Source organism: Archocentrus centrarchus, chromosome 24 (assembly GCF_007364275.1).
Source record: "Archocentrus centrarchus isolate MPI-CPG fArcCen1 chromosome 24, fArcCen1, whole genome shotgun sequence".
Taxonomy (NCBI): Eukaryota; Metazoa; Chordata; class Actinopteri; order Cichliformes; family Cichlidae; genus Archocentrus; species Archocentrus centrarchus.
Window position 1 is genome coordinate 15,962,889 of NC_044369.1, and position 26,477 is coordinate 15,989,365.

The window sequence follows — 26,477 nt, forward strand, 5'->3', positions numbered from 1 at the left end:
GAGAAGGACTAATCACTAATCTCTTCGTTAATGCGGACAACCTCCTTATGTACTGGCATAAATTACTAGGAAGCTTTGTGACAAGGACATGCAAGTTGGTGTTCAGAAGGATCTCTTGGTGAAGTTAGTTTTGGTTTAAAACTTTGTGTGGAAGTTCCATTTTTAGGATTGACTGGGTAAAAATGTTTGTGTTTGGATGTATGTTTTGTTTTTATGGGTAGGCACAGTGTTTGGAAGCTTCTTTCAAGTTTTTTTTTTTGTTTTTTAGTTCGCTGGTTATTTTTTTTTTTTTTTGCATACATGTGTTTGGATTGGGAAAGAAGGTTTCTTTATCTATGAAAGGAGTAGTGTTTGTCTGAGTGCATGTGTGTCTATTGCCTGCCATGCCCTTGCCTCCGCCTGATGTCCCAGCCACTCAGAGGCTGGCACTGGACTGTCGTACCCTTCTGGACCATCGTTTTGGCAAGGGTAAGTGACAGCATAACCTCTTCTGTGCTCACTTTGACCCTGCTCTGTTTTAAAATAATGGGCAGAGGATTATGTCATTGAATAGCTGCTTTTACTACCATACTTCCCAGCTGCATATGATTTAAAAACGAGTGATGGGGAAATGGAAATTACTCTTTGGGGCCCGTCTCCCTCTCATACAAAGTTGTATGAGCTTTGTTCACAGTTAATATAATGGTTTATCTATCAGAAAGCCATGCAAGTACTCTACAGGGAGGACTGGTCTGAGTTGTCATGCAAGTACAAACTGTCAAAAGAAAAATGGTACCATGCAAGTGATCCTAGTACTTGAAATGGGGGAAAAAAATAAAATCACTAAAAATCTGAACGTACATTTGTCTTCAAGAAGCTTTAAGATCCAAGCTGTAGCAAATTGCTTTGGACAGTACAAAGTTGGAGCCTAAAGGAAAAATGCACATCTGAATCTGATTTTATTAGTTGGCAACTACGATCAATTTATTACCAACTTCAATTCACTGTACGATTGCTGATGTCTCTTTTCCGTGTCCAAGTCAATGGCAATCAGTGGAGCACTTTTGGTAATTGCAGAACTGAGCTTGATTGATGGATCTTAGCTTTCTCACATCCTGTGAGCTGCTACTATTTTAGATGTTTCCAAGAGAGTAACATCTAACATGTTGTCTTTTTAAGAGCTGATGGTTCATTTTAAGTTCATCTGATATTGTAAACCGGCACTTAGAAGACTGTAAAACTGTGAACTGTGAGTGTGAATAAAGTACATATTAAGTGCTCATTTGAGCCTCGTGAGGGTTCTGATTAAACCACTGCCAATTTTTGCGTTAGAGCCAATTACATGATGATGTATCTCTTTTTAACAGCTTTTTGGTAATAGTTATAAAAAATGGATTTATTTAAAAGTTCTGCTTTTGTGGCGCATTCATGTTGCTCTGGTGATGAGCTCTGCCACTCATGAAATGAGAGCAAGCATTGTTGTATTTATCCAGTGGTTTTTAGAAACTGAGACCTGGGAGCGAATGAGTAAACTCTGACTTCTTTAAAAGGAATGTTTATTTGCATTTGTTTATGCAAATATCAGTGCACATGGTTATGTAATTTCTTACTGTAAGGAAGTGTGGCTGAAAGTTGCATAAGCGCAGAATGAAAGCTGAATTTAAGTAAAGCAGGAAAGATCAATGATGGAGACGAGCGAAAGAGCGATGTTGGCAGGGGGTGGAGAGAAGGAGACAAGGAGGTTGTGTGGGAGGGAGGTATTCTCCCTTTTCATCTATGTGGTGCACATTTCGCTCTTATTCTGTCATTCCTCGCTTTTTCTTTTTTTTTTTAGCCTTCATCGGAGAGCTAGATTAGAAGTGAGTTTGGTGTGCTTGTATGTGCACTTGCATGTCAAAATCTGCACTGCCTCCTTTGAGGAGGAGCACTGTTGCAGAAGAATGGGAAAATCCAAGGTCATCACGGCACGCTTTCCTCTGACGTTGCCTCTCAGCCCCTTTTTCTGCACAAGTGCGTGAATGACTGTGTGTGTCTGCGTGGCAGGGTGAGTGTATGTGCGTGTGTAACTCATAGCATCGAGCCAGGCTCTGCACCAATCACGCTGCACATTCATATGCCTTTTAGCTCCAAGCACACGTGCAGGCATTTATCCCAGGGTGAGCGGTGTGTGTGTGTGCGTTTGTGTGCATTTTCAGTGCCTCTAGGCACAGCAGTGTGTCTGTATGAAGAACTGAAGCTGCATTAAGAAAACAAACGGCTGTACTGAGCGACTTCCACATCACGACTGATGTATGGTAAGATAAGTCCTTTTTACATTGCGTATTGGTTTGTGAATTTTGGGCTGTGTAAACATGTGAGTAATGTCAGGCATCTGGTGTTTAGCCTGTTTTCCTACATTCTCCAAAGACGTTTCCTTCTTAGCTTTCTTGCTATAGATAGCAGCTGTGACTAGAGTGTAGCAGCTCCTGAAAGCGTGTTATGAGAACTTGGACACTTTAAAGGATACTCTGTGTTACATTACCATTAAAAGGGAACACTGCTTTGAAGATGTTTATATTTGGTAATAGACATTTATTCTTAACTATTATTAATATTTCATTCTGTTATAGTTGGTTACAGGGTGTGTTCTGCTAGTTTATATTCTGCTAACTCTGGCTAACTTTGGGTGTTTGTGTTATAACCTTGTCTTCATATGTTCAATTTTTAAGTCATTCTTGAATGACTTATGATCCCTGGGTATTTTAGATACTATATGTTACATTTATGTTTCTTTGAAAACAGGAAAGCTGCGATAACATTATTTTTAGATCATGTTATAATCCCTGTGATGATTTTTGAAATTTATTTTGGCTCTGGTATTACTGGGGCATGTTGATATGTAGTTAATTGATCAGTCCTAATTAAAAATACGGCCAGCTTTTGTTTGAGTTGAAGACTTTTGATTGACTAACACTTTGGTTTGGAGTGAATTATCACTACAGGCCATCCAAACTGGAGACTGTACAGTGTGCTCAATGTATAGGTAAGTCTGCGCTTGATTCTCTCATAGTCTATTTTCAGTGCAGGTTGGAGGGATTCATAGTGTGTTGGACTGGCCTTTTGTCATATGGATTTGTTGGCAGCAGGGTCTGGACATTGGTGTGTTGGTCACATTACACCAGACATGTTCGCTGCCACCCACACTGGATTAAATGTGTGCTGTGAATCTGGCTCACGGCTTAATTGGCTGAAAAAATTATGTGTATATGTATGTATTCCACATCAACGTGCATACACAGTGTGTATTTGTCAATACCTCCAACATATCTCCTTAAAATGCAGGTTTTTTTGGGATATAGATATGGTGGGGCCTTATGGTTATATATAAGCAGCACATTTGAATAGTTGTCATGCCCCCCCCTCAAAAAAATTCTTACTCCCGTAATGCTATCGCCCTCTTCTCCGTGATATGCACTCACCTCCTCTCCTCATGTGCTGTACAGCATTCCCAAACTCAGTGACAGCTTATGTGCATACTGGTTAACTGTTGAAACAGCCTTGTTCATTATTTGTTGGTTGCATACACTCTCGTCTTGCCTCTCGTTTGCCAGATTCTGCTGTGTGCTTTTTTTTTTGTTGTTTTTGTTTTTTTGTGAGTATAACGTTTGAAGATGTTTGCTGATGCAAAAATAGCAGGACCTTGTCTCCCCCCCCCCTCCCTCTTATGTAATGACACCCCTGAAGGGCAGCATGCTTTGTAACCATCATGAGAAGTGATGTGTTTCTTGGGCAGGTATATTTACAGTGTATGTTTGTGTATCAGTGTGGGCTGCAAAACCAGTGCTTTGCATGACCCCAGGTGAAGGTGAGGTATAAATGTGCACTTGCAGTTCTGTCTCCCAATTATACACATGCCTGTATAAACACAGACAGGCCCTAAGTGTGTTAAATATTGGCTTTGCAGGGTATCGGGACTATATTTATTCTCTTTTATCCTTCATGTGACTTCAGGCACAACAGAGCAGATTTGGGACAGCAGGTGCAGATGACAATTCAAGATGCATAAAGCATTACACACTACCTTGTGTGTGCATGTTTTTTTGTAGTCTTCCTTTAGATAATTTCTATTGTTTTAGACAATATTTTTGGCTGAGGTTGATTATTTATTTATTTAATTTTTTAAAATTTGTCATGCACTACTGTCCACAGCTGATACGTGGGACCCACAGTGCAGTTATTAACACCTCATGGTGTTTGTGTAAGTGGGTGGAGGATTTTTTTTTTTTTTTTTATTATCATGCACAAACATGTCTCATAGCTGTGCATTTTTGTTTGCCTCTTTTTTTCTCACTTCAGTGTGTAGTTTTTTCCTCCCTTCTCTCCATCTCTCTCTTACTCTAATGTGGAATGTTAAGCTGATATCCTGGGGGAAATGGAGAGTGTAATCTGTTAATGTACCAGCCCATTGTTACGAGGATAAAAATAGATTGCGATTGGCTGGCTTCTTCCTGTGGTGATTTGAAGGATGGTGACCCCCTCACATATGTGCACATAGCACCTCATGACTTCATGCTGCAAGGATGTTTAGCTTAGCATCCAGTTAGTAGCAATCGATACCCAGTTGTGCAGAAATGTTCACCCTCTCACTATATTAGTGTTGTATCTACCAGAGATTTATTATTCCTGTGTTTAAAGTTCCTTAGTGTGTTGCTCCTCATGTTTGTTGTGTAGATTTTATTCCTTATGTGAGTCTGTGTGGAGGAGTTCGGTGTCCAGCCCATAAATGTGTTGTCACCTTGCCATGCAGAGTGGGTGGATGTCGTGAGACCCCCTGCTTTGTGCTTTTCACCGCTGTCAACCAAATCATTGTGCACCCACTTTGTTTTTGCCCTCTAAGATTTTTTTTCCCCCTCTTCCTCACTAACCCATCATTACCAGAAGCGCGAAACAGCTCTCATTATTTATAACAGACACTGAGCACAACTCTGAAACTTCACAGGAATTTCTGTGCCAATGAGTCAGATGGAATAATTTCCTCAGAGACATGGTATTGGAGCACACATTACAAGCAGAATATGTAAATGTTTTAAAGGCAGTTGAATTTAGTGTTATAACGACCTGTGGGCGTAATGTGCCAATTTGAGCCACTTTCATCAAGTTTGTTGAGTTGTGGAAACAAGTATGCCGTATGGTGTTGTTACTAAAAAAAAATGTTAAGCTATCATTGACCTAACAGCACCCTAAAGTAAAGAGCAAAAGTTGCAATTAAAAAAAAAAAAAAGGAACATATGTAAATGTTGCACCACAGGAGTATGAAATAAAATGTAAATGTATTATTACATAATTTAGTTTATTTAGTTTCTTTGTTATTGCTTTCCAAAAATCTCTTTTCTTGGCAGCTGACAGAGAGGACAGGAGAGATTTATCCTGGACGGAGCAGATGCAATAAGTAGCACTAATCTGTGACTCAGTCAGCATATCTCTGTCCACCTCCCCCATCACACTCCCATCTCTCTATATATCTTTCTTTCTTTCCCCTCTCTGTTCTCTGTCCCTCTTTCTTTGTCCACTACCCTTTCCACTCCACACTGGGGACCTGCTGCATTTTTATTAATTCAGTGGCAGTTCCTACACTCATGCCCTGAGCCAGCACAGCAAGGATGTGAAAAGGAGGTGGAGGAAGTTTAGGTGGGTGCAGGAAGAAGAGAGGGAGGCTTGCAGAGGCCTCATTAGTGTTTGAAATGATGGAGGAAAGAGAAGAATTGGTACGAGTAGACTCACAGTTCCCTGAGATGAGCACAGGCATGACAACTGCTGCAGAGTTCAGTGTAACTTTTAGAGAGCAGAAGTAAGCCTTGAAAAAGAGGAGCACTTTAACCACTCAAGGTGATAACTATATTAAAAGGCTTTTTGAGGACATCCTGTCTGTTCTTGCAGCCCTCCTCCCAGGCTTGGGTCACTGATAACATACCAGAAGGTTGCTAAATGTTCAAACACAGCCTTTTTGCTTAGTCTAGATTATGGTCTCTACAGCAGCGGTACTGCAGATAGTCTTAGCACTCATGGATTTTCATTATTGCACATAACTTTTTTTTAATGTTGGGAATTAACTGAAAAAAATTCTTAAATGTCTAGTATGCAATCCCTCATTTAATTATTTTGTATATAACCTTTGCTCACTTTTTTGTTCACTGTAGTCACAGTCAAATAAATTGTTGACATGGAAGGACTTTCACAGTGCTGAAATGATAATGCAGTAAATCAATAAGTTGATTTGTTGCATCTTTTTTTTTAATTGACAGACAAAATCTTTCTGTAGACTTCTGAGATCATTGTACTGCTGCCATCATGTGTGACCCCAAAAGAAGCCATGCAAGCCCAAGCCATGATGTTGCCTTCACTGTGTTTCACAGATGAGCTTGTATGTTTGGGATCATAAGCAGATCCTTTATTTCTCCAAACTTTAGCCTTGGTAAAATATAATCTTTGTCTCATCAGTCCATAAAACTTTGTCCCAGAGTTTCTGAGGCTTGCCTCTGTACTTTTTAGCAAATTCCAGCCGGTCCTTCGTATTCTTTCAGATCTTCCTATTCGTCTTGCTGATTAGTGGTTTGCATCTTCTGATGAAGCCTTTGTGCTTTTGTTCATGAAGTCTTCTGTGAACAATAGATTGTGATATTTTCACTCCTGCCCTCTGGAGGTTGTTGGTGATGTCACTAACAGTTGTTTTAGGGTCTTTCTTTACAGCACTTACAATGTTTCTGTCATCCTTGGTCGACATGTTCGACATCTGTTAATTAGTTCACCAGTGACCTTTCTTCTACGGGACATTCCAAATGGCTGTACTGGCTATGGCCAATGTTTGTGCAATGGCTCTGATTGATATTCCATCTTCTCTCAGCTTCACAATTGCTTGTTTTTCACCCATAAACAGCTCTCTGGTTTTCATGTTGGTTACTCCTCTAACTATAAATGCACAGTCTGCACTGCAGGCACAACCCAAATCTGAGATTGAGCTTAGACATTTAGCGCTATTTATTGTTTGAATAATCAGTGTGTAACACCTGGGCAGCAAAACACACCTGTCAGTCACATGTTCCAGTACTTTTGATTACAAGAAAAATGAGTGGGTTCAAACAAAATGTGCTATCTTCTTAACTGTGTATCAGATCCAGATGTAAATACCTAGAAATAAAATCTGAGATATTGATCTTTTGTCTGATTTATGTGTTAATGTCAAACTCAAATTTTGTAAGTCTTAGTCAAAAATAAAGGGATTAGCCTCACTGTTCAATGCTTTTGGAGGGAATGTACTGTACATTTTGTTATTTTTGGGACCCGTCACACCAGTTGACAGAGAGATTGAACAGTCTTGTCTCTGTAGGAGTGCAGGTTTCTCACGTGGACCTATTTCAGTCTTCAAAGCTTTCCCTTTTACCTAACTTTGAAACATGTGAGAAGAGGTAATACATTACCAACTTACAACAACTTGCTTGTTGCTGAATGTTGAGAAACATTTAATTTTTCAAGCGGGAACACAGGCCTCAGTGAAGAAGCTTACTTGTACAAATAGCTATCATTTCCTGTCATGATTCTGCCCACAGAGACACCCCCCACTGTTAAAATCTTGTGGAGTGGGGCGCCTGGGTGGCTTAGTGGTGAAGCCGGCGACCACATACATATGCTGCGTTCAGGTTCGAGTTCCGGCCCGTTGCCAATTTGCCCACGTGTCTTCCCCTGTATCTTTCCCCCATTTCCTGTCTCTCTCCACTGCCCATAAAAGCCGCTGTGGCCAAAAATGCAAAAAAAAAAAAAAAAATCTTGTGGAGTGTCCACAAAGGAATAGTCAATCAACAGTGATCTTGGAAAGCCAATGAAATACAACAACACATGTTTAATGTGGATAAAGTGGATGGATTTGTGTTAAACATTTCTTGAATTTGAAGTGACTACTAATGGGAGTAGTGGTAAATATGGGGTGGTAAATACATTAGAAGGCTACGCAACTGGAGGCTGGAATGTCATCTAGTGATCAGCTGTTGGCTACAGAGTAATCACTCTTAACTGCGCTTTAATTGTAGGTACATTTCCACTTTTTGTCTTAATAGATACTCTTCTAACATAGACCCCAATACCAGCTGAATAAAATCAGTTATCATTTATTTAACAATGTCAAATGTTGTCACCTCCAAATAAAAAAGGACTTTTCTTTTTGATTGCATTTTGGGCAGAATTTTGCAAGTCATATGTATCAGATATGGCATAGTGTGAGCAGTGTTGATGACTGTATTGTTTGGTGAACAGGAAGTTGCAGGTAGTGGGTTTTAAAAGATAAACATGTTGCCTTGGTGTTGAGACAAGGGACAGTTTATATGTAGGATATGAAACCTTATTACAAAGGTGTAGCAAAAGGAATGTGTGTTCAGAATGGGTTTTTTTATTGTCATTTTATGAGATGGGCTTCAGTCTGTGCAACAGTATCTAAAATGATGGATAATAAAACACTTTTAGTTAGGAGAATAAGAGGAAACAAGATGACGGTGGGAGAAAGGAAGCAAGGGCAGATGAAAATCTATTTCTTTGCAGAATGATTTTCTTTTCTTTAATAAATGATTCTCCTGTTTCTGTTTGTGTCATAAAACCATTCATTTTTTGCCTGCAATGCTGTCTGTATTATGACCTACTTTTTTCATTTAGCTTTTGCGACTCCCAAAACTCACACGGCGAGTTTAAAGGAAGTAAGATGGAAAAAAAATTGCAGATATGCTTCAAGGGTTAAAGTATTCATTTGGGAGTTTTGGAGGGTGTCCCTTTTTTTTGTATCTTCGTTCTCCTGTGGCCCCCTTATGACTCATCACTGCTGAATTCTCTCAACCAATCAGAATTCAGCTCTCTGTGGCTGCCTGGCTTGCGTTCTCTCCTCAGTGCAAAGTCAGAAAAATCACTGCTCACAGTTCATACTTTGTGTTGCACAGTTCTCTTCAAGGCTGTCTTGACTGAAAGAAAGCGAAATGTGTGTTTGTGTGTGTGTGTGTGTGTGTCTCTGTATGTTCTGTGTGTATCATCTCAGTGGCATCACTGTGACTATAATTCCTTCCATATGTTGATGTCCTCAGATGTCTCTGCACACAATCACCTTGATTTGGCATGTATTTTGTGAACTAAGGGTTGGGTTTGATAAATTTGTCCTACATCTTTCTAGTCTCAGAACAGACATTTGAGTAGTTGTATGATGCCTGTACAGCAACTGGCAAGGGTTTTGTGTCTGTGTTTTATACTGGGGAGTTGCTTGAGACGCTGACATGAAGTCCCCTTCTACTGTGCACATTTTTTTTTTAACTTTTCTCAGGCTATATACAATTTTCAGTTGTGTGTGTTTATATTTAAATATGCCGCTAAAATAATGTTATTACATTCACTGTGACAAGACCATTGTCAGTGGGCACATATGAACAAATCCATTTTACTGGCTTCAGGTGTGTTTTCCTTGCTGACAGGTCAGTTTGACATTTGTTAAAGTTTATTTTCTGCCACTTTTTCCCAGTTTTCTACCATTACTCCTGTTGTGATAGAGATAATGTGAAGTCATTAGCTGCTGAACTAGAATGACTTTTTTATTGCCCATTTATTGCAGTGTTCATTGAATCGGTACCAAAATGTGGTTGATTTGAGACTAACTCATTACTTTGGCTGTGCAGACCAATATTATTACCAGTAAAGTAAAAAAGAAAAAAAAGACCTGATTTATTGTATTTCTAGCAGTCACACTGGACAAGCCTAATTGACCACTTCTGTCTCGGTTTTTCTTCCTCTCCATTTTTTTTCTCCTTCCTCAGGGGTTTGTGGCTGTTGCGGGGCACTCAGGCCTCGGTATAAGAGACTGGTAGACAACATCTTCCCGGAAGATCCAGAGGTGAGAAGCGACTCTTTCTGTTCCTTTAGTAACACCTCGTCTTGCTCCCTTTCATTTTGAAAGTCAGAAAGCCATTCTTCTGCCTAGTGCATTGTTAAATACAGAAATCGCTTTCTCATCGGTGGACAAGAAACTGGTGTTATTGTACAGTGAGGTTAAAAACGAAGCTTTACCAGATTTAGCTGGTAGCATCTATCTGCGGTCCCTTTGCTTGTAAATATAAAAGAGTTAAGATAACTAATCATATTTGGGAGGATTTATGTTGAGCTTGTAAGAAAAACACTAGATAACTGCCTTCTTCAAAGCTGTTAGTGCCAAACCAAAAACCTCATCTTTCCTACCATTTTCCTGATTTACTGAGATCTGATGCAGATGACTCATAAAGGGCATTAATCTGGGCTGAGAGGAAGAAGCTGATTTGCTGTTCATTACTGCCTCAGTGCTACTGCAGTAACCCACTTTACCTTTCAGATCTATGGTCTGCAGTACAGGGGCATGCTGATACTTAAACACCCCCCCTCCAATTTTTTGCGTGTGTACGCGTGCGTACGTGTGTGCACCTGCTCATTGTGCTCCAAATAAAGGTTTCTACACTTGCCGTTAAGCTGCTCTGGTTGAGTCTGTAACTAATGGTGCCCTAGTGACTTAAAATAATGAAGCTGTCTGATAAAGCTAACAGTATCACACTGTGTGAGCATATGTATATATGCTTTTTTTTCTTCTACAAAGTACTCAGTAGTAAGGCAGTTAAATATAATAATGTATAGTTTTGTTTTTTTTTGTTTTTTTAAATAACTTGTCTTAACTGGAAAAGCAACTAGTGACATGAATGAGGCTGAGGTTAGCTGAATGTACAACAGCAGAATAGTGAAAATAGAAATTTTTAAAATTAAACAGTTAAGCCTGTTGACACCATGGACAAGAAGCCATGTGTGTAGCTACAGTTAAAAGTTAAGTTGTCATAGTTCAGCTGTGTGGCAAGTAGAGTAGGACCCAAATGCAGGACTTTGGGGGCAAGGATTCAACTCAGAATTCAGCTTGAGTACCGATATCTAACAAAACCCAAGAACTTCTGCTGGGCTGGATCTGGAGAACACCGGGCAGAGAGACATGCAGCAATGACACAACAAAGAACAGAGGAAAACTCAGGGCTTAAATACACACTGGGGCAATGAGGGAAAATGAGGTGACCCTAATGGGGAGAAAACAAGACTGAGGAAGCAAAACTGAACACAGTGTACAAGAGACTATCCAAATAAGAGGACTAAACATGACAGACAGCAATGCAGACTTGAAACAAGGAAATCAGGAATTGGATACAAATAAACTATAACCAAGAACATAACTAAACTAAGAAGGCCTGAAGATACAAAAAAGAACCCAACCAGGAACTGCAAACCCCACAATAAACTAAGAATCACACAGAGATGATAAATAACAGAATCTGACTGTCCAAAATGCAAAACAGACCCAGGATCATGACACAAGTTGGTTATCGAACATTAAACTAATTTCAATAAGGTTTGTACTCAGGGATGTTTGCAGAGATGCCCTTTTTACATGAGAATTCAAACATATAAAAACAATCACTGCATCCTGGTTTGGTGCATGCTGTGACATTATCACTGAGGCACTTACATTAAAAGGGCCATTGTTAATGTTTTTCCTGCTAAAATATCTACTGTGAAAATGTCCTTCAGTTACACATTCCCAGCTAACTGTGAGTGAGCTGTTTTTATGCATGTTTTGATATGCTTGCCTTTCTTTTTTTGTGTAAATGGCAGATTACATACACTTGTAGATTTCCCTTTAATTGTTATGCACAGGGTACTTGATTTATACAGTACCAGTCAAAAGTTTGGAGACCGTGTCCAAACTTTACTGTACAGCTAATTCTGTTGGTGCCCGTGTCTTCATCACAACATTTAACATTTTACAGTGTGTTACCATGTGTATTTGTTCAGTGTCTATGAGAATATCTTGTTTTGTTTTTTTTAGTAATGATAAAATCATGTGAGAAACAAAATCCACCCTCTTTCAGTTCTAAGGTTTTAATGTATCAGGACGTAATAAAAATAATTTGATGCTCAGTTTTGGCAGTTTGCTGGTCTGGAGCATTCAGGTGACCTTAGAGAAGCAATTGTTGTTGCCCATCAATCTGGGAAGGGTTATAAGGCCATTTCCAAACAATTTGAAGCTTATCGATGTACAGTGAGAAAGATTTCTCACAAGTGGAAAGCATTCAGGATGGTTGCCAATCTTCCCAGAAGTGCAAGTCTCAGCAAATTCACCCCAAGGTCAAACTGTGAATGCTCTGAGAAACTGGAAGAAACCCAAGAGCTACATTTCAGACTTTCAATGTTTTAGTTAGCATGTTAAGTGGTAAAGTTCATGACAATTTGAAACAGACTGAACGAGTATGGGTAATTTGGGAGGTTTACCAGGAGAAATCCTCTTCTTTCTAAAAAGAACATGGCAACATGGTGTAAGCTTGCAAAGTTGGATCTGAACAAACCACAAGACTTCTGGAACAATAATCTTTAGACAGGCAAGATCAAAGTCAAGATGTTTGGCCATAATGCAGAGTGAAAACCAAACATAGCATATCAGCACAAACACCTCATCTCATACTGTTAAGTGCAGTGGTGGAGGGGTGATGATTTAGGCTTCTTTTGCAGCTGCAGAACCTGGGCACTTTGCAGTCATTGAGTTGACCACAAACTTTTCTGCATGCCAAAGTATTCTAGAGTCAGATGTGTGGCCACCAGTCTGACAGCTAAAGGTTGACTAAAACTGGGTCATTCAATAGGACAATGATCAAATCTCCAACAGTATGGCTGACAAAAAGAAGAATCAAGGTGCTACACTGAGCCAGTCAAAGTCCACACCTCAACCTGATTGAAATTTTGTGGTGAGACCTTAAGAGAGCTGTGCATAAATAAATGCTTACACACCTCAATGAACTGAAGCAGCATTATAAAGAAGAGTGTGCTAGAATTCCTCCACAATGATGTGAGAGACAGAAAACCATTACTTCAAGTTGTTGCTACTAAAGGTGGTTCTACAAGCTACCAGCTCTGAAACATGGGGTGTACTGCTTCTGCATTTTGGCTTAGTTTTTCTTAAATAAATAAAGATGTGTAATATGTCATGTGTTGTCATTTATCTGAGGTTGTATTTAAACAATTAAATAACATTACAACCTGGTAAAATCTTAGAATTGAAAGGAGGTGTTTTTTCTTTTTTACATGACTGTACATTGACTCTCTTTTTTTCTGGTCTTGTCTGAATGTAAATGAGATCTCAGTGGACTGTAGATGTTTTTAGCTCTCTTTTCCTCCGGACCAAACCAAAGAGCAGTAAAGTAGGTCAAGGGGAGAAGTAGGAGTTAAAACCTGATGATCTAGTTATACTTGTACATTTGGGTTTTTGGAAATGAATAGAAGTGTATTTGTCACTATACTTGCACAATTGCATTAGTACAGAAATATTTGTGGAACAGCAATTTCATAAATTACTGTTTGTCTCTTGACAGTTTAAAAAAAAAAAAAAAAAGATGTCACATCTGTGAAAGTAAACTGAGCCAAAGCCTGTTAGTGTGCACAATAACCTTGTGTATATATCCTGTCTGATGACCTTTTTAAAATACTGGATGACCTGATACTGAAACATACAAGTCCTACTTTTGCTGTCTCTGTCTGTCACCCACCTAGGATGGGCTGGTCAAAGCCAACATGGAAAAGCTGACATTCTACGCCTTGTCAGCTCCGGAGAAGCTGGACCGTATCGGAGCCTACCTGTCTGAGAGACTGTCAAGAGATGTGGCTCGACATAGATACGGGTGAGCTTCAACTGTTGCCATTCAAAACAGTCTCTTAAACTGTCTCTTAGTTGCCTGTGCCCTAAGATATACTGTTTGCACATTTTTTGTATTTATTCTTTGCCGCATGTCAGTTGATTTACTTCAAGTCAAACTGAAGCTTGAACATAAAGATTCTGGGAGGATTTTGAGGCAGCTTTGCTATTGTTAGTAGGAAAAGTGGTGCTTGTAACAGCCTTTCGTCAAAGAGATTTGCTCTGATCCCTGCACAAGATCTGAGCTCATCAAACAACTTAAGACTGTGCTATAAAAATTCTCCTTAGTGTTGTGTGTGTGTGTGTGTGTGTGTGTGTGTGTGTGTGTGTGTGTGTGTGTGTGTGTGTGTGTGTGTGTGTGTGTGTGTGTTCTTGACCCTGTTCTTTCATTATATTCAAAAGTGACTGTCACTGTGGTCAAAATATAACCAATAAGACATGGAGGAAAGTTGGTCTGTTTTTAATAAAAAGCAACATGATTGGTTTGGGTCACGTGGTGTGTTCAGTCTGTACTTACTTTATATTCTACTGAAGTTGTTTTTCTCTGAGCGCCCTGCAATGATTCTCACAAATGCAAACAGACTGTACAGATTATATTTACCCTTGGCAGAGTCCAGCTGTATGTTCAGTATGCCAGCCTCCAGAGTTTGTCTGGGAGAACTTATCTCATTTTTATTTCTTGCAGACACAGATTGCATTTGCCTACAAGGTTGATGGTGCCCCTGTTTCATCTCTTTTTCTATTTCAGGTATGTATGCATAGCCATGGAAGCTCTGGACCAGCTGCTGATGGCCTGTCACTGCCAGAGCATTAACCTGTTTGTGGAGAGCTTTCTGAAGATGGTGCGCAAGCTTCTGGAGTCCGACAAACCCAGCCTGCAGATCCTAGGAACCAACTCAGTGAGTTTCCAGGATTTTATTACATTATATCATTTTGACGAGTCCTATTTTATATTGTTTTATAATGAACATTTTTCTTTCCATTTTTCTTTGTGGAAGAATAACAGTTGTTGTTTTCAATTTCACATAAAAGTACATTACTTTTCTTATATCTATAGCAGAATTACGTGCCTGCAGTAAAGATTGTAGTAAATGCGGGGAAAATGAATCAAGTGGTGCAATGTTGTTGGAAGTTCTCGCATATGATATGTTGTTGCAGTTTAAACATAGACAGTGTTGTATTTTATAGATAATTTAATAATCAGGGGAACTTGCCTAGCTATAATGCATTCTGTCATTTCAGTCACAAGTGGGCTGTTTAGCGCATATAAATTTACAGACATACTCTTACTCATGTTGTCAGCTGTTAATGTGTCTTAGTTTCTAAGCTTTCCTGCTGCATCAAATTCTGCCCATTTGACTGGATTTAGAGGTATTATCTAAAAGTTGACAGGCTGCATTTCCTTTCCTAATGCGATGGCACGAAGTAAAAGATGTTAACCTTGAGTGAAATACTGTGTTAAGATCACAGCTCAGTCACAGAGTGGTGGGCAGAGCGAAGTGATGAGCATGATGTGGGAAGCAGCTATCAGCACTGTCTGCCGGGTCAGCAGAGGACGCATAAAGGAAATCAGATTAGCTGGAGACTACACGGCCATTGCTGTGCAGTAATCTGTGCAGGCTGATGAGACATGCTATCTTCTTACTCAACAGCTATTGGTCTGTCTTGCATACCCTTATAAATGCATATTTAAGACAAAGCCTGATGCACACAGCAGGAGACGAATTGTGCGAATTTAAGTCTTTGCATTCAGACTGTCTTGCTGCAGTTAGTCAGGCAATGCAAATATGCGTGTGTGTGTGTGTGTGTGTGTGTGTGTATATATATATATATATATATATATATATATATATATATATATATATATATAATGTAAAGTTGTAGCTGCAGTCCGTACAGAGGTGCATGCCCTGTGTACACGACAACCTCTATGCCTGCCAACTATAAAGCTAGGTAACACAGAATGCAACAAAGAGGAAAACTGATACCAAAGGCAGTTTAAAGGCAGGAGACTGAGTAGCTTACTTCTTCGCTGAGCCTAAAAAGAGCCCCATGTATCCATATATCCAATTTCTGTTTTCAAACAGTATAATTTGCGACATCATTTTGATGTTTGAATTCACAACACCAGCAAAGAAATGGAGTCCTAGACAGAAAAGAGGTTTCAGAAAGTCTTGTGAAACAGATTGGCTGCATGGTAGCATTCTTGCAGAACCATAAAGCTGCGTGCAATTTGCTCATCGCTGTGAATCTGGTTGCCTAGGTAACTCTTTAATGTATTTACCACCAGGTCATATGTCAATTAACGGTATACTGGATTCTTATTGGTAGTTGCTTCAATTACTTGCCTGGGATTGGCAGCAGTTGTTTCTCCTGTATTTGCTTGAAGTCGCTGAATGCCCTTGACTTTGTCGCCACGTCACTTCCAGTGCTTCCCGTGTGGACACAGCTTCAGATCTTCAGTTGTTCATTCATGATTCCATTACAGTCCAGTACATAGGTTATAGCTCTGTATTGTTTACTAAGCATGATGGCCCAAAAGCATGTAAAAGTTCCTACCTGTGTCCTGTATGAATTACAGTACAAAAGTGACACCATGTGTACAAACTGTAAATTACATTAAATTGGTGTAAATTATACAAATATTCAGTACAGACCCTGAGCAACTACCTCATAGCTTCTGACCATCTTTGTGCGCACAGTGTAGCTCATCAGAAGCAGATCAGAGTCAGAGAGCAGTGAATTAAAGGAAGATTAAAGCAGTTATTACATCAGGACTCAAACTTGGCCAGGTTTTGTTGCGCTCTGTTTCACTGACCTAAAACCTTATGCTCCTGTGAAATCTCTAACGCAGCCCTTGGCTCTGGAATTATTGTTTCTGTCAGCCTGCTTTTACTCGTATAGAATCTGTGATTGAGAGGAGGCAGGTTTTCTCTGGTCTCTGTCGCCTCTGGTTTTGGACACTATTCTTAAAGCTTTCAATTAGTTTTAGAGTTTCAGTAGAGTTGATACATTAATACCTGGAAGCCTCCCAGCAATTCTGCCAGTAATAGCGCGCAGCTTCCAGGAATCAACCGTGGCAGTAAATTGCTGCAGCAGCTGAGCAGCTTCAGAACCGAACAGTTATCAGCTCACTTCATTTAATTTGCTCAAGGATACTTCATTAAGTTTCAAAAAAACACTCTATACACTCATTCTCTGCACAGGAAATGATTCAGCAGGGACGTCATTCGACGTTGATTTTCTTTGTGAACACTGCACAAATTTGCTGTAATTATTATTTTCTTTATTGGCCTTTTATGCTATAATTCTGTAATTCATAGTATCACGATCTGACTTGATTCTAAAGAAATTCACTTCATAATCTATTAATTGGAGAATCGTGTGAAGCTAAATGTCAAGCTGTTTACTTGGTGACATTTTCTAGCCCAGTGGGAAAGCCTCCCTCTGCCCTGTGGTTTTCACTCTTAATCCAGTGTTACGGGGCTCTGGTTTGACTTTAATTTAGCACATATTCACCACTGAGATTTAGAGTTCTTTTACTGAAGAGAGTTTAATCAAGTCAAAATAATCTCTTAATAAACTTGGGCTTTTGAGGAGTGGACTTATTACTGTAAATCTTTTGGACTATAGTGTTTCTGTATGAGATAAAAATGATTTTTGTTTTTCTCCCCCTGTCTGGTCAGTTTGTAAAATTTGCCAACATAGAAGAGGATACGCCATCATACCACCGCAGTTATGACTTTTTCGTGTCCCGCTTCAGTGAGATGTGCCATTCAGGCTATGAGGACCCAGACATCCGCACCAAGTACGTGAAAAAGAAGCTCGACTGTGAAACAAAAATGTTAAATAACCGCTATTCTTAGAGAACATGGGCAGGGTTTTTTAAAAAAAATTTTTTATTTTACTTTTTTCTTTTGTACACTTAAGATTTCTTTTGAAGTCATACTTTTTATTGCTGAAAATAGACTGTATGATCTTTGACAAGTGAAATGTAGCTTTCATGACATAATAGAACAGAGAGATGCAAACACAAAGCTTGATAAAAATATAATTATCTAAATATGGCTAACCTATTTATAGTCTGAGTAGTCAGTCCGATGATTTCTGTGTGTGTGTGTGTGTGTGTATTGTTGCTGAAAGGATCCGCATGGCGGGTATCAAGGGTCTGCAGGGTGTGGTGAGAAAGACGGTCAATGATGAGCTGCAGGCCAATATCTGGGACCCTCAGCACATGGACAAGATTGTCCCCTCGCTGCTTTTCAACCTGCAGAGCGGAGAGCGTACTGAGAGGTGAGTGCTAACAAGGAAAGGCAGATGTAGATTACATACGTAAAAGAATAGACATGCGGCATTAGATTTTTAGTGTAACGTAATATATTAAACAGCTTATATTTTGCAGCATAACCCTTTGGTATAACAACTATAAGTGAGGCTTTTTGTAGCTCTTAATTGGACATCTGGACTTTTCAGTTTAAGGTTTTATGCATCAGAATGTCATTAAAAATCATCTGGTCCTTACCAGGTCTTAAAATTAGATAAATACAACCTCAGATAAACAATAACATATGACATAATTCAGCATGCCATTATTTATTTAACAAAAATTAAGCCAAAAATAACGAAGCAGTGTATGAAAATCTAAGCACACCCTTACTGCTTTCATAGGAATTAAGATGATACGTAGCAGTCAAGTGCTGCTAATCAACCGATTAATTGATCATCATCAAATATGAGCAGAGAAGAAGAGGTTTGGGCAGTTTGCTGGTCTGGAGCATTCAGGTGCTTTCTAACACAATGCCAAGGAGGAAATACACCAGCAGTGACCTTAGAGGAGCAGATGTTGCTGTCCATCAATCTGGGAAGGGTTATAAGGCTGTGAGAAAGATTATTCACAAGTGGAAAACATTCAGGACAGTTGCCCATTTTACCAGGAGTGGACGTCCCAGCAAATTATTCACCCCAATTCAACGCTTAACATGTTAACCGAGGCCTTGAGTCTGAGATGTAGCTCTTGGGGTTTTTTGCATGTTTACAGTGAATTGGGGTGGTGATCATGACAATACAAGGGTTACCAGGAGAAAGCCTCTTCTTTCTAAAAGAACATAGTAGCAGAGTTTAGGTTTGCAGAGTTGCATCTCAGTTGTATCAGCTTTCCAGTAAGCCGGTACTCGGCGTTACCTAAGCATGGTCGCATGATCCACAGCTGTGCGATCAAACACTGACAAGTCCAAACTTCGCCTCCACTTCTTCTTTATTATTACAGACAACATGCAGTTCCTGTCCTTTTGGTTGAGCATTAGTTACACAGCCTATCTTAACATAGTCAATGCCGGCGTACTTGGCACAGACCATGGTCAAAAACTGTTGTGCTTCCCCATTAATGCACCAGAATGAATGAACCACTTACTGTAATAAATGCAGGAATAAATGCAGTTATGGAGGTAACTGCCCCCTCGTTTGAAAATCAATACAGTACAAAGAAAGAAAGAAAATGGTTCTTACATCAGTAAAGACTTCTGGAACAATGTCCTTTGGACAGACAAGACCAAATTCAATATGGCCATAATGCTCAGCACCATGTCTGGCAACACCCAACGCATTATCAGCACAAACATCTCATACCAAGTGCTGGTGGTGGAGGTGTAACATTTGGGACCTGGACAGCTTGCAGTTATTGAGTCTGCCATTAACTCCTCTGTATACCAAAGTATTCTAGAGTCAAATGTGGGGCCATCTGTCTGATAGCTAAAGCTTGGCTGAAATTGGTGGAAGTTTCTGTAGCCAAAGTGTGGAACAAAATGTATCTCTATTATTTTGTTTCTGAAATGGCATGTTCATTATGTACCGTAATGTAATGTTTATTGCATTTATATTGCACCTCTCTACTAATTCTGACCAGTTAAAGTCCCCTAGACCCAGATACATCACATGAGTTGTAGGCTAAGTTGCTCACAAAGCACCTCAAACATGTCGAGAGAAAGTTGTTGAGTTAAAACCAGCCAGCGTTGACCTGTCTGCCTTGATAACACAATTCACATGTGTTGGAGCCAAGTGCTGTTGTTTGTCTCACATTAGGCCATGTTTGTCCTGGCTGTCTAGCCAGCCATCACCCATGTCATTCATCATTACTGTCATCACAGACAGCTCTGTTTCCCCTTTTGGACATGTGGTAGCTCACCCAGAGCATCCCAGAACCAGGAAACCAGGACATATAGTGAAGGTTGCAAAGAGAAAAGCAGTGAATGTGAAAGGGGAGTGCACAGACAGAAATATTGGAATGGGTGGAGAATAAAAGCTCAGAAACACAGAGGTAGAGGATGCCACTATGTGAGAGTTTCAGCAGTCTAGAGCTTTGCCCTCTTGCCTGTATTCCACATACTAAAATTCACTTTGACGTCAATGCTGAGATCTGAACCTTAGAAAAGTAAAGGGGGAGGGCAGCAAAAAGAACATTAGGAGATCTAGTGAAGGATAGGTAATGGAAATTAGAGTGATTGAAATGGGAGAGTTATTCAAAGAAAGAGACAGAGACAGATTTAATGTAACAGGGAGTCACATTTCATTCTCAGCTTCTCTCTGCTGTGTGTGTTATCCCCCTGCTGTGCATCCTCATTTCCTCTCACACTGAGTCTGGCTTGTCATTACCCACAGCAATCAGTACAGAGTCTAATTACCTTACAGATGGTGCATTTTCAAATCATGTAAAGATCGGCTTTAGTCAACCTTGTGACAGCTGGGACTTACTTCTAAAAGTTTATTAATGGAGATGACAGAAGAGCAAGTGCCATGATTGTTTTTAATATATGTAGTTGCCCACAAAAGGTTGTTGTTCCTCTGAGGTGAGCCTCACCCTCCATAGACTCAAAAACAGCACGTCTGAGATCAGCTAGTTGTAGTAGGCTTTTTCAGATGCTTGTGATGCTAATTTGTCCTCACAGCAGATGCTTCCTCAAGAAAGATCTTTTGCAGTATGAAACAAGCTCAGGATGAAGACATTTCCCTGTCAGGATGGTTTGTAACTACTGAACAAATAAAACAACTTTAAACAGCAGTTTTGTTTTTTTTTCCCACCTTGCAGCTCAGAGAAAATATCACAAAAAAAAAAAAACCCTGTCTAAACTTTGTCCTGGATTTACGTTGTGTATACTCTTGCCGGTTTAGTGTATTTTTCTTTATGATTTATTTTTTTAAATGTTGCCTGTTTCAGTTTTGAATAGGCAAGAGGGGGCAGGAACTCACAGCTAAAGCAGGCAAGATGAAAGAGTTAGGCTGTTAATAAATAATGTCATCATTGGTGGACTACCCGAGGCTAGTCATGACCAAGATGGAGCTATGGCGGATGTTTTTAACTATGCATGAGAATGAGGAAGGGCTGGACACGGTGCGAGCGACCACACGCTTCACACACAGTGTTCGTGTCTACAAATTTGGATACATATGTTAATGCATACGTGTACAATAGTTAGCTAATTTTCACTGCAGACAAACTGCAGAGGGTAAAGACACCTCAGGAATACAGGCTGCAGTGATTAAGCCATCCAGACTGTTTGTGTAAGAAATACAGGCTTTGTTGAAATGTTATTACATGAAGTTAATTTCAGTGCCTTGTCTGTTCTCTGTTTTCTCTCTCCTTGTCTGCACCCTCCCAATTTGCCTGCCCCTGCCTCCCTCTGCTCACCTCCTCTCCTCTCCTTTTCTGCTTCCTCACCCACATCGCTCCCTACCAGCCGCTCTCCCTCTCCGCTGCAGGCATCGGAGAAGGAGAAGGAAAGCCCGGTGGAGCTGACGGAGCGCTGCTTTAGGGAGCTGCTTGGACGAGCCGCCTATGGCAACATCAAAAATGCCGTCACGCCCGTACTGATGTGAGACAACCAAACTGCCTTATTTATACAAAAAATCCTCTGTTTGTGACGTGTTCTTGCATGCAGTTGTTTTTTTACATGTTGACTAAACCTGAAGGGAATGCTGCATGTCAGGGTTCTGTTGGCGCATTTTTATCTTTATACTGATCTGCCCACGGGGCCGCAGCAAGGTTGGTGCAAGGTTACAGAGTTGTTCTTGACTCAGTGTGACTGCATGATTTACAGATGGAAGATTGTGTTTTACTGCCTTTATTTTTGCTAGGTTATCATCTTATTGAAATTATGTTTTTTATTTTGCTAAGACATTGATGATCCTCTGCTTTCTTGCAGTGTTTTCATTCTTTTGATGTCTTTTTTTTTAATTTTTTTTTTAATTTAGTTTAGTAACTTAAGTATTTGTCTTTGGACTATGGGGTTAGGTTAATTGGTGATTATAAATTGGCCATAGGTGTGAATGTGAGTGCAAGTGGTTGTCTGTCTCTCTGTGTTAGCCCAGACTGGCGACAGACTGGCAACCTCTTCAGGGTGTACCGTGCCTCCCGCCCTATGGCAGCTGGGATAGGCGTCAGTCCCCCTACAACCCTGATTTGAATAAGGGGAAGATGGATGGATGGAAGTTTAGCATTTATGTTTAGCTTGTATGTCTTTCTCTTTATTTGAATTGACCCAGCTTGGCTTTTCCTCCTGAAATTAAGTATTTTATCTGTCTCAGCTTTTTCCTGCCCTCATGTGATCGGTTAGCTTGTTAATCAATCAGTCTGTCTTATGTGCCTCTTGGTTTCCCTGAATCTCATCTCAAGTTTATGATTATTGTGGCTTTTTCTGTTCAAGTTTGGGAGTGTGATGGAAGTTGTGGCTGACATTTCAGTTGGTTAATAGATGGGATATAACCAGCCAGTACTAATATTCCACATACTTACAGGTGTAACTAAATGTAGCGTGCAAAAATAATGTTCATGGGGTTTTAAAAAATGGACAATTTCAGGTACTTTAACTCTGTAATGTCTTATTGCTTTATTTCTGTTCCAACTTCCTACTGATATTATCCTTACACAGTTATATTTTACTTTTTTTTTTTTTAACACTTTTCAGCCATCCATTTTCAGTTTCGTGCTTTGGTCTCAGTGGTCATGTGCTCAGTGAGACCATGTTTGTTTATCCATCACTGTCCCCGTTTCTGTCTGTTTCATGCATTAGTAATTTATGTCCCACTATCCCTGACCTTCTGTGTATACATACACAGGAAGTGTCACTCTCCAGCTGAACCAGCTGTTCAGTAGAAATGACCTTGATTATCTTTGTGGATTTTTGTAGTCCTGATTGCTGTCAATAATTGGTGTTTTTGGGTATTTTATTGGACTTTTTGCAATGTCTGTCAATATCAGAGGAAAATGTTATTAAGTATGTAATTACTGATTGTGGACTGTGAACAATACATCATAGTAAATATTTTTCTTTGCATTAGTAACTCCTTTTGCTCCTACAGTTTCCATTTGTTTCTAAATAGTACAAAAGTAGATGTGATGTATGATGTCTGGACTAAATACACTCTTTATGCTTTACTGTTCTCCATCATTCCTGCCCCTGGGTTATTACATCCTGTATATTCTCCCTGTTTCTCTCTGTTCATAACCCCACAGGCACTTAGATAACCACTCTCTATGGGAGGGAAAGACCTTTGCAGTGCGTTGCTTCAAGATCATCATGTACTCCATTCAGGTGAGTGATATAGTGCCATAATATCCTTCGCAGCCTTACCCTCACCTCTCTGTCTGTGGCTCTGCTGATTTCCTTACTAGGTTAAAATGGAATCTGGAAACATTTTGTGTGAATTTATTACCACCGTGGTTTTTTTATCTTTGCAAGTGCATGTTTTAGTGATGCAAAGAAGAATCATGCTTCAATATTCATGGAGTTCTCACTGATTTTAAATTGGGCATCAGCCTGTTTGCTCACAGCTGTGGTTCATTTTGGACCTGAATGAAAAATGCACTCAATCGCCAACATCCAGTTTTTACTTTGCCTTCTAATTAAGTGTGTTACTTTAACGTGCCAATTTTCACCACTTTTTTTTCACTGTCTTTTTTTCCCCTTGTCTTCAAGTCAGTTTGGTTTTATCAGTAATTTCTTCTGTCCTTTTTTTTTTCAGTCCCAGCACTCTCACTTAGTAATTCAGCAACTTCTTGGTCACCTGGATGCTAACAGCAAGAATTCGGCCACAGTGCGAGCTGGTATAGTGGAAGTGTTGCTGGAAGCAGCTGCCATTGCAGCCAGTGGCTCTGTAGGTGAGTTGCATGCATGCAAGGTACCTGCTGGCAAGTCGTAAACAGATTGAGACACGATCCATCAAGTGATTTTAATTTGCAGTGAACAGGTCAAACTGTGTGTTTGCAGGTCCTACAGTACTGGAGGTCTTCAACACTCTGCTGCGGCAGCTTCGCCTTAGTGTAGACTACGAGTTGACCGGCTCGTATGACGGCAGCACCAACATCGGCACCAAGATCATCAAAGCTCACGAGGAGAGGCAGCTGCAGGAGGCTGTAATCAGGACCATTGGTGAGTGTGTGTGTGCTTTGTATTTGTTATTGAGTGAGTGTGTGGTAGGCACCATTTGATCATGCCTGTGTGTGTCAACTAGACAATCAAACATTGCTGTAGTTGCGATTCGGCAGTAGAAATATTAGTTAGACTAATTATTCACATTTTATTAACTAGGACATGCCCATGCTGCAGCATTGTTTGGTCTGTTTGTGCTGTTGAGCGCTTTTTAATCTGAACAGAGACGTGGATGCTGGAGAGAAGGCTGCTGCAGCCAGCGCTGCTGCCATTAGCAAACTAATAAACTGACATGGTGTGTGTGTGCAATGTTCTGCACAGCCACATATTTCAGTGACATTTAAAATACTACTTGATTATCGGAGAAAGTGATTAACAGTTTTAAATAGCACTTAAATACACAGGTAATATTTGTACAGGCAGTGTTTAAGCTTGGCTATTTTGTTATCATTCTTATGTTTATGCTAGTTGATTAGTCTGTGTTTTTCTTTTTTTTTCTGTTTAAACAAATAATAAGTGAGTCCCTAGGGAACATCCCAATTACTGCTACAAGTCTTTGTCTTAACTGTTCACATCGGATTGTTTTCTTTTCAGGTTCATTTGCCAACACTCTACCAACTTACCAGAGGTCAGAGGTCATGCTCTTCATCATGGGAAAAATCCCTGTCCCTGGAATTCACCTTACTTTGCCCTCCTCAGACTCTGGGTATGCTAAGTCACAAACAGTATTTCCCTGTATGCTCAGACCTGCATGGTAGTAAACTTAAGGGCAAAGTCTTAATTTGCTGTTTGTATTTCCAGGCCTGAGGGCACCAGGATGATTCAGGTTATGTTACTCAAGTCCTTAGTTCAGGTAAGTTATCATTTCTGAACGAGTTACTTTTTAAGAAACTTTAAAAGTAAATCTGGTTCTTTGGGAATTTTTGAAGAATGACATGAATGAAATGCTTATAATTATTAATTTAATAAATACATGAATATAAAATCAGTGGCCTTACTAGACTTTATGGACAAGTTCTTGATCTTTGGTAATGAAAGTCTCAGAGCTCAAGTGTCCCTCAAACTAATGTGCCCAAATATTTTGTCACTCATACATGGAAGTTATTGGTAGCTTGTGAAATTATAACCACACTGTGGTCACCTTGATTTTTCAATTGCATGTTCAATATCGTTAACTATATATGGGATTTGGTCATCCATTCTTAGGTAACTGCAGGTTTCCAGACTACCAACATGCTGACAGCGCTGCCCAGCTCTTTCTTGGAGCCCCTGCTGTCCTTCTCTCTGACCGAGGATCCAGAGGTCCGTCTCTTGGTGCTTCAAATCCTCCTCAGTCTTATTGACAGGCATGACAACAGGCCCAAGTTTGCCAATATGAGGTGTGTGGTTGTGTATGCAGGGAGTTTGAAGGGCTGAAGTGTTTTTGTGCTTCACTTACCAACCTGTGCTTCTGTTCTTCTGTCTTCTTTCTGTGTAGCAGCATCTCGGACATCTCTGTGCTGAAGCTCAAAGTTGACAAGTGCTCCAGGCAGGACAATTTATTCATGAAAAAGGTACATTTTTATTTATCTAGTAGACAACCTGTTCTTCCTGCTGCACAATATCTCCCTGAATTATGTAAATTCATATATACTTTAAATAGTTTTCTTAAAAATAATTTAGACAATAAGTCTTCACAACTGTAACTGCACTAGATATCTTGTTCCATTTACCCTGTGCTTCATCCATTCATAGCATGGCCAGCAGCTATATCGACACATCTACCTGGGCTGTAAGGAAGAGAGCAGCGGCCGGCAGCACTATGAGACCCTCTTTGCCCTGTTAGGTCTTCTCAGCGTGGAGTTGGCCAATGAAGAGGTGGTAGTGGATCTGATTCGCCTCGCACTTGCCTTGCAGGTATAAATGTACAATTTTAAGTAACCCCCTTTTCCCCCCCAGCCGCATTTATATATCAAGATGATAAATATCCTAATGGCATGCTAATGGATTCTTGCTCACTCCTCTTTGTATCCTGTGCAGGACCTGGCTCTGTCCACCGATGAGGCTCTGCCTGTTTATAACCGCTGTGCTGTTCATGCCCTTGTCGCCGCCTACCTCAACCTCATTTGCCAGCTCACCACCGTCCCAGCCTTCTGCCAGCACATACACGAGGTGTGGGTCTGAGCCTGTTTGCGCATCAGTGTTTTAATGCTGTTTGTTTTTAAACTGCCTTTTTCTCTGCCTTTCAGGTAATTGAGGTGAGACAGAAAGAAAGTCCTTACCTTTTGCCTGAGGCCGTGTTTGTTGAAAATCCAAAGTATGTACCAGCCTCATATTTTCTCAAATCATAA

The 26,477-nt window shown here is 40.0% G+C and overlaps 1 protein-coding gene across 5 annotated transcripts in view; it reads left to right on the forward strand.

The window, feature by feature from the left end:
* LOC115774387 (protein EFR3 homolog B) overlaps positions 1-26,477 on the forward strand; it is a 32,503-nt gene that overhangs the window by 1,219 nt on the left and 4,807 nt on the right. For 2 of the 5 annotated variants that reach the window (XM_030721643.1, XM_030721644.1), the window contains exons 3-18: positions 9,795-9,871; positions 13,585-13,712; positions 14,475-14,625; positions 17,413-17,534; positions 17,870-18,019; positions 21,457-21,591; positions 23,232-23,310; positions 23,741-23,876; positions 23,986-24,147; positions 24,742-24,853; positions 24,949-25,000; positions 25,354-25,526; positions 25,625-25,700; positions 25,882-26,043; positions 26,167-26,298; positions 26,376-26,443. In XM_030721643.1, coding sequence (XP_030577503.1) covers positions 9,795-9,871; positions 13,585-13,712; positions 14,475-14,625; positions 17,413-17,534; positions 17,870-18,019; positions 21,457-21,591; positions 23,232-23,310; positions 23,741-23,876; positions 23,986-24,147; positions 24,742-24,853; positions 24,949-25,000; positions 25,354-25,526; positions 25,625-25,700; positions 25,882-26,043; positions 26,167-26,298; positions 26,376-26,443 — 1,915 coding nt within the window. Of the gene's footprint in view, positions 1-2; positions 469-2,135; positions 2,274-9,794; positions 9,872-13,584; positions 13,713-14,474; positions 14,626-17,412; positions 17,535-17,869; positions 18,020-21,456; positions 21,592-23,231; positions 23,311-23,740; positions 23,877-23,985; positions 24,148-24,741; positions 24,854-24,948; positions 25,001-25,353; positions 25,527-25,624; positions 25,701-25,881; positions 26,044-26,166; positions 26,299-26,375; positions 26,444-26,477 lie in introns of those variants that run through there. The other 3 variants (XM_030721642.1, XM_030721641.1, XM_030721645.1) reach the window with 3 other exon arrangements.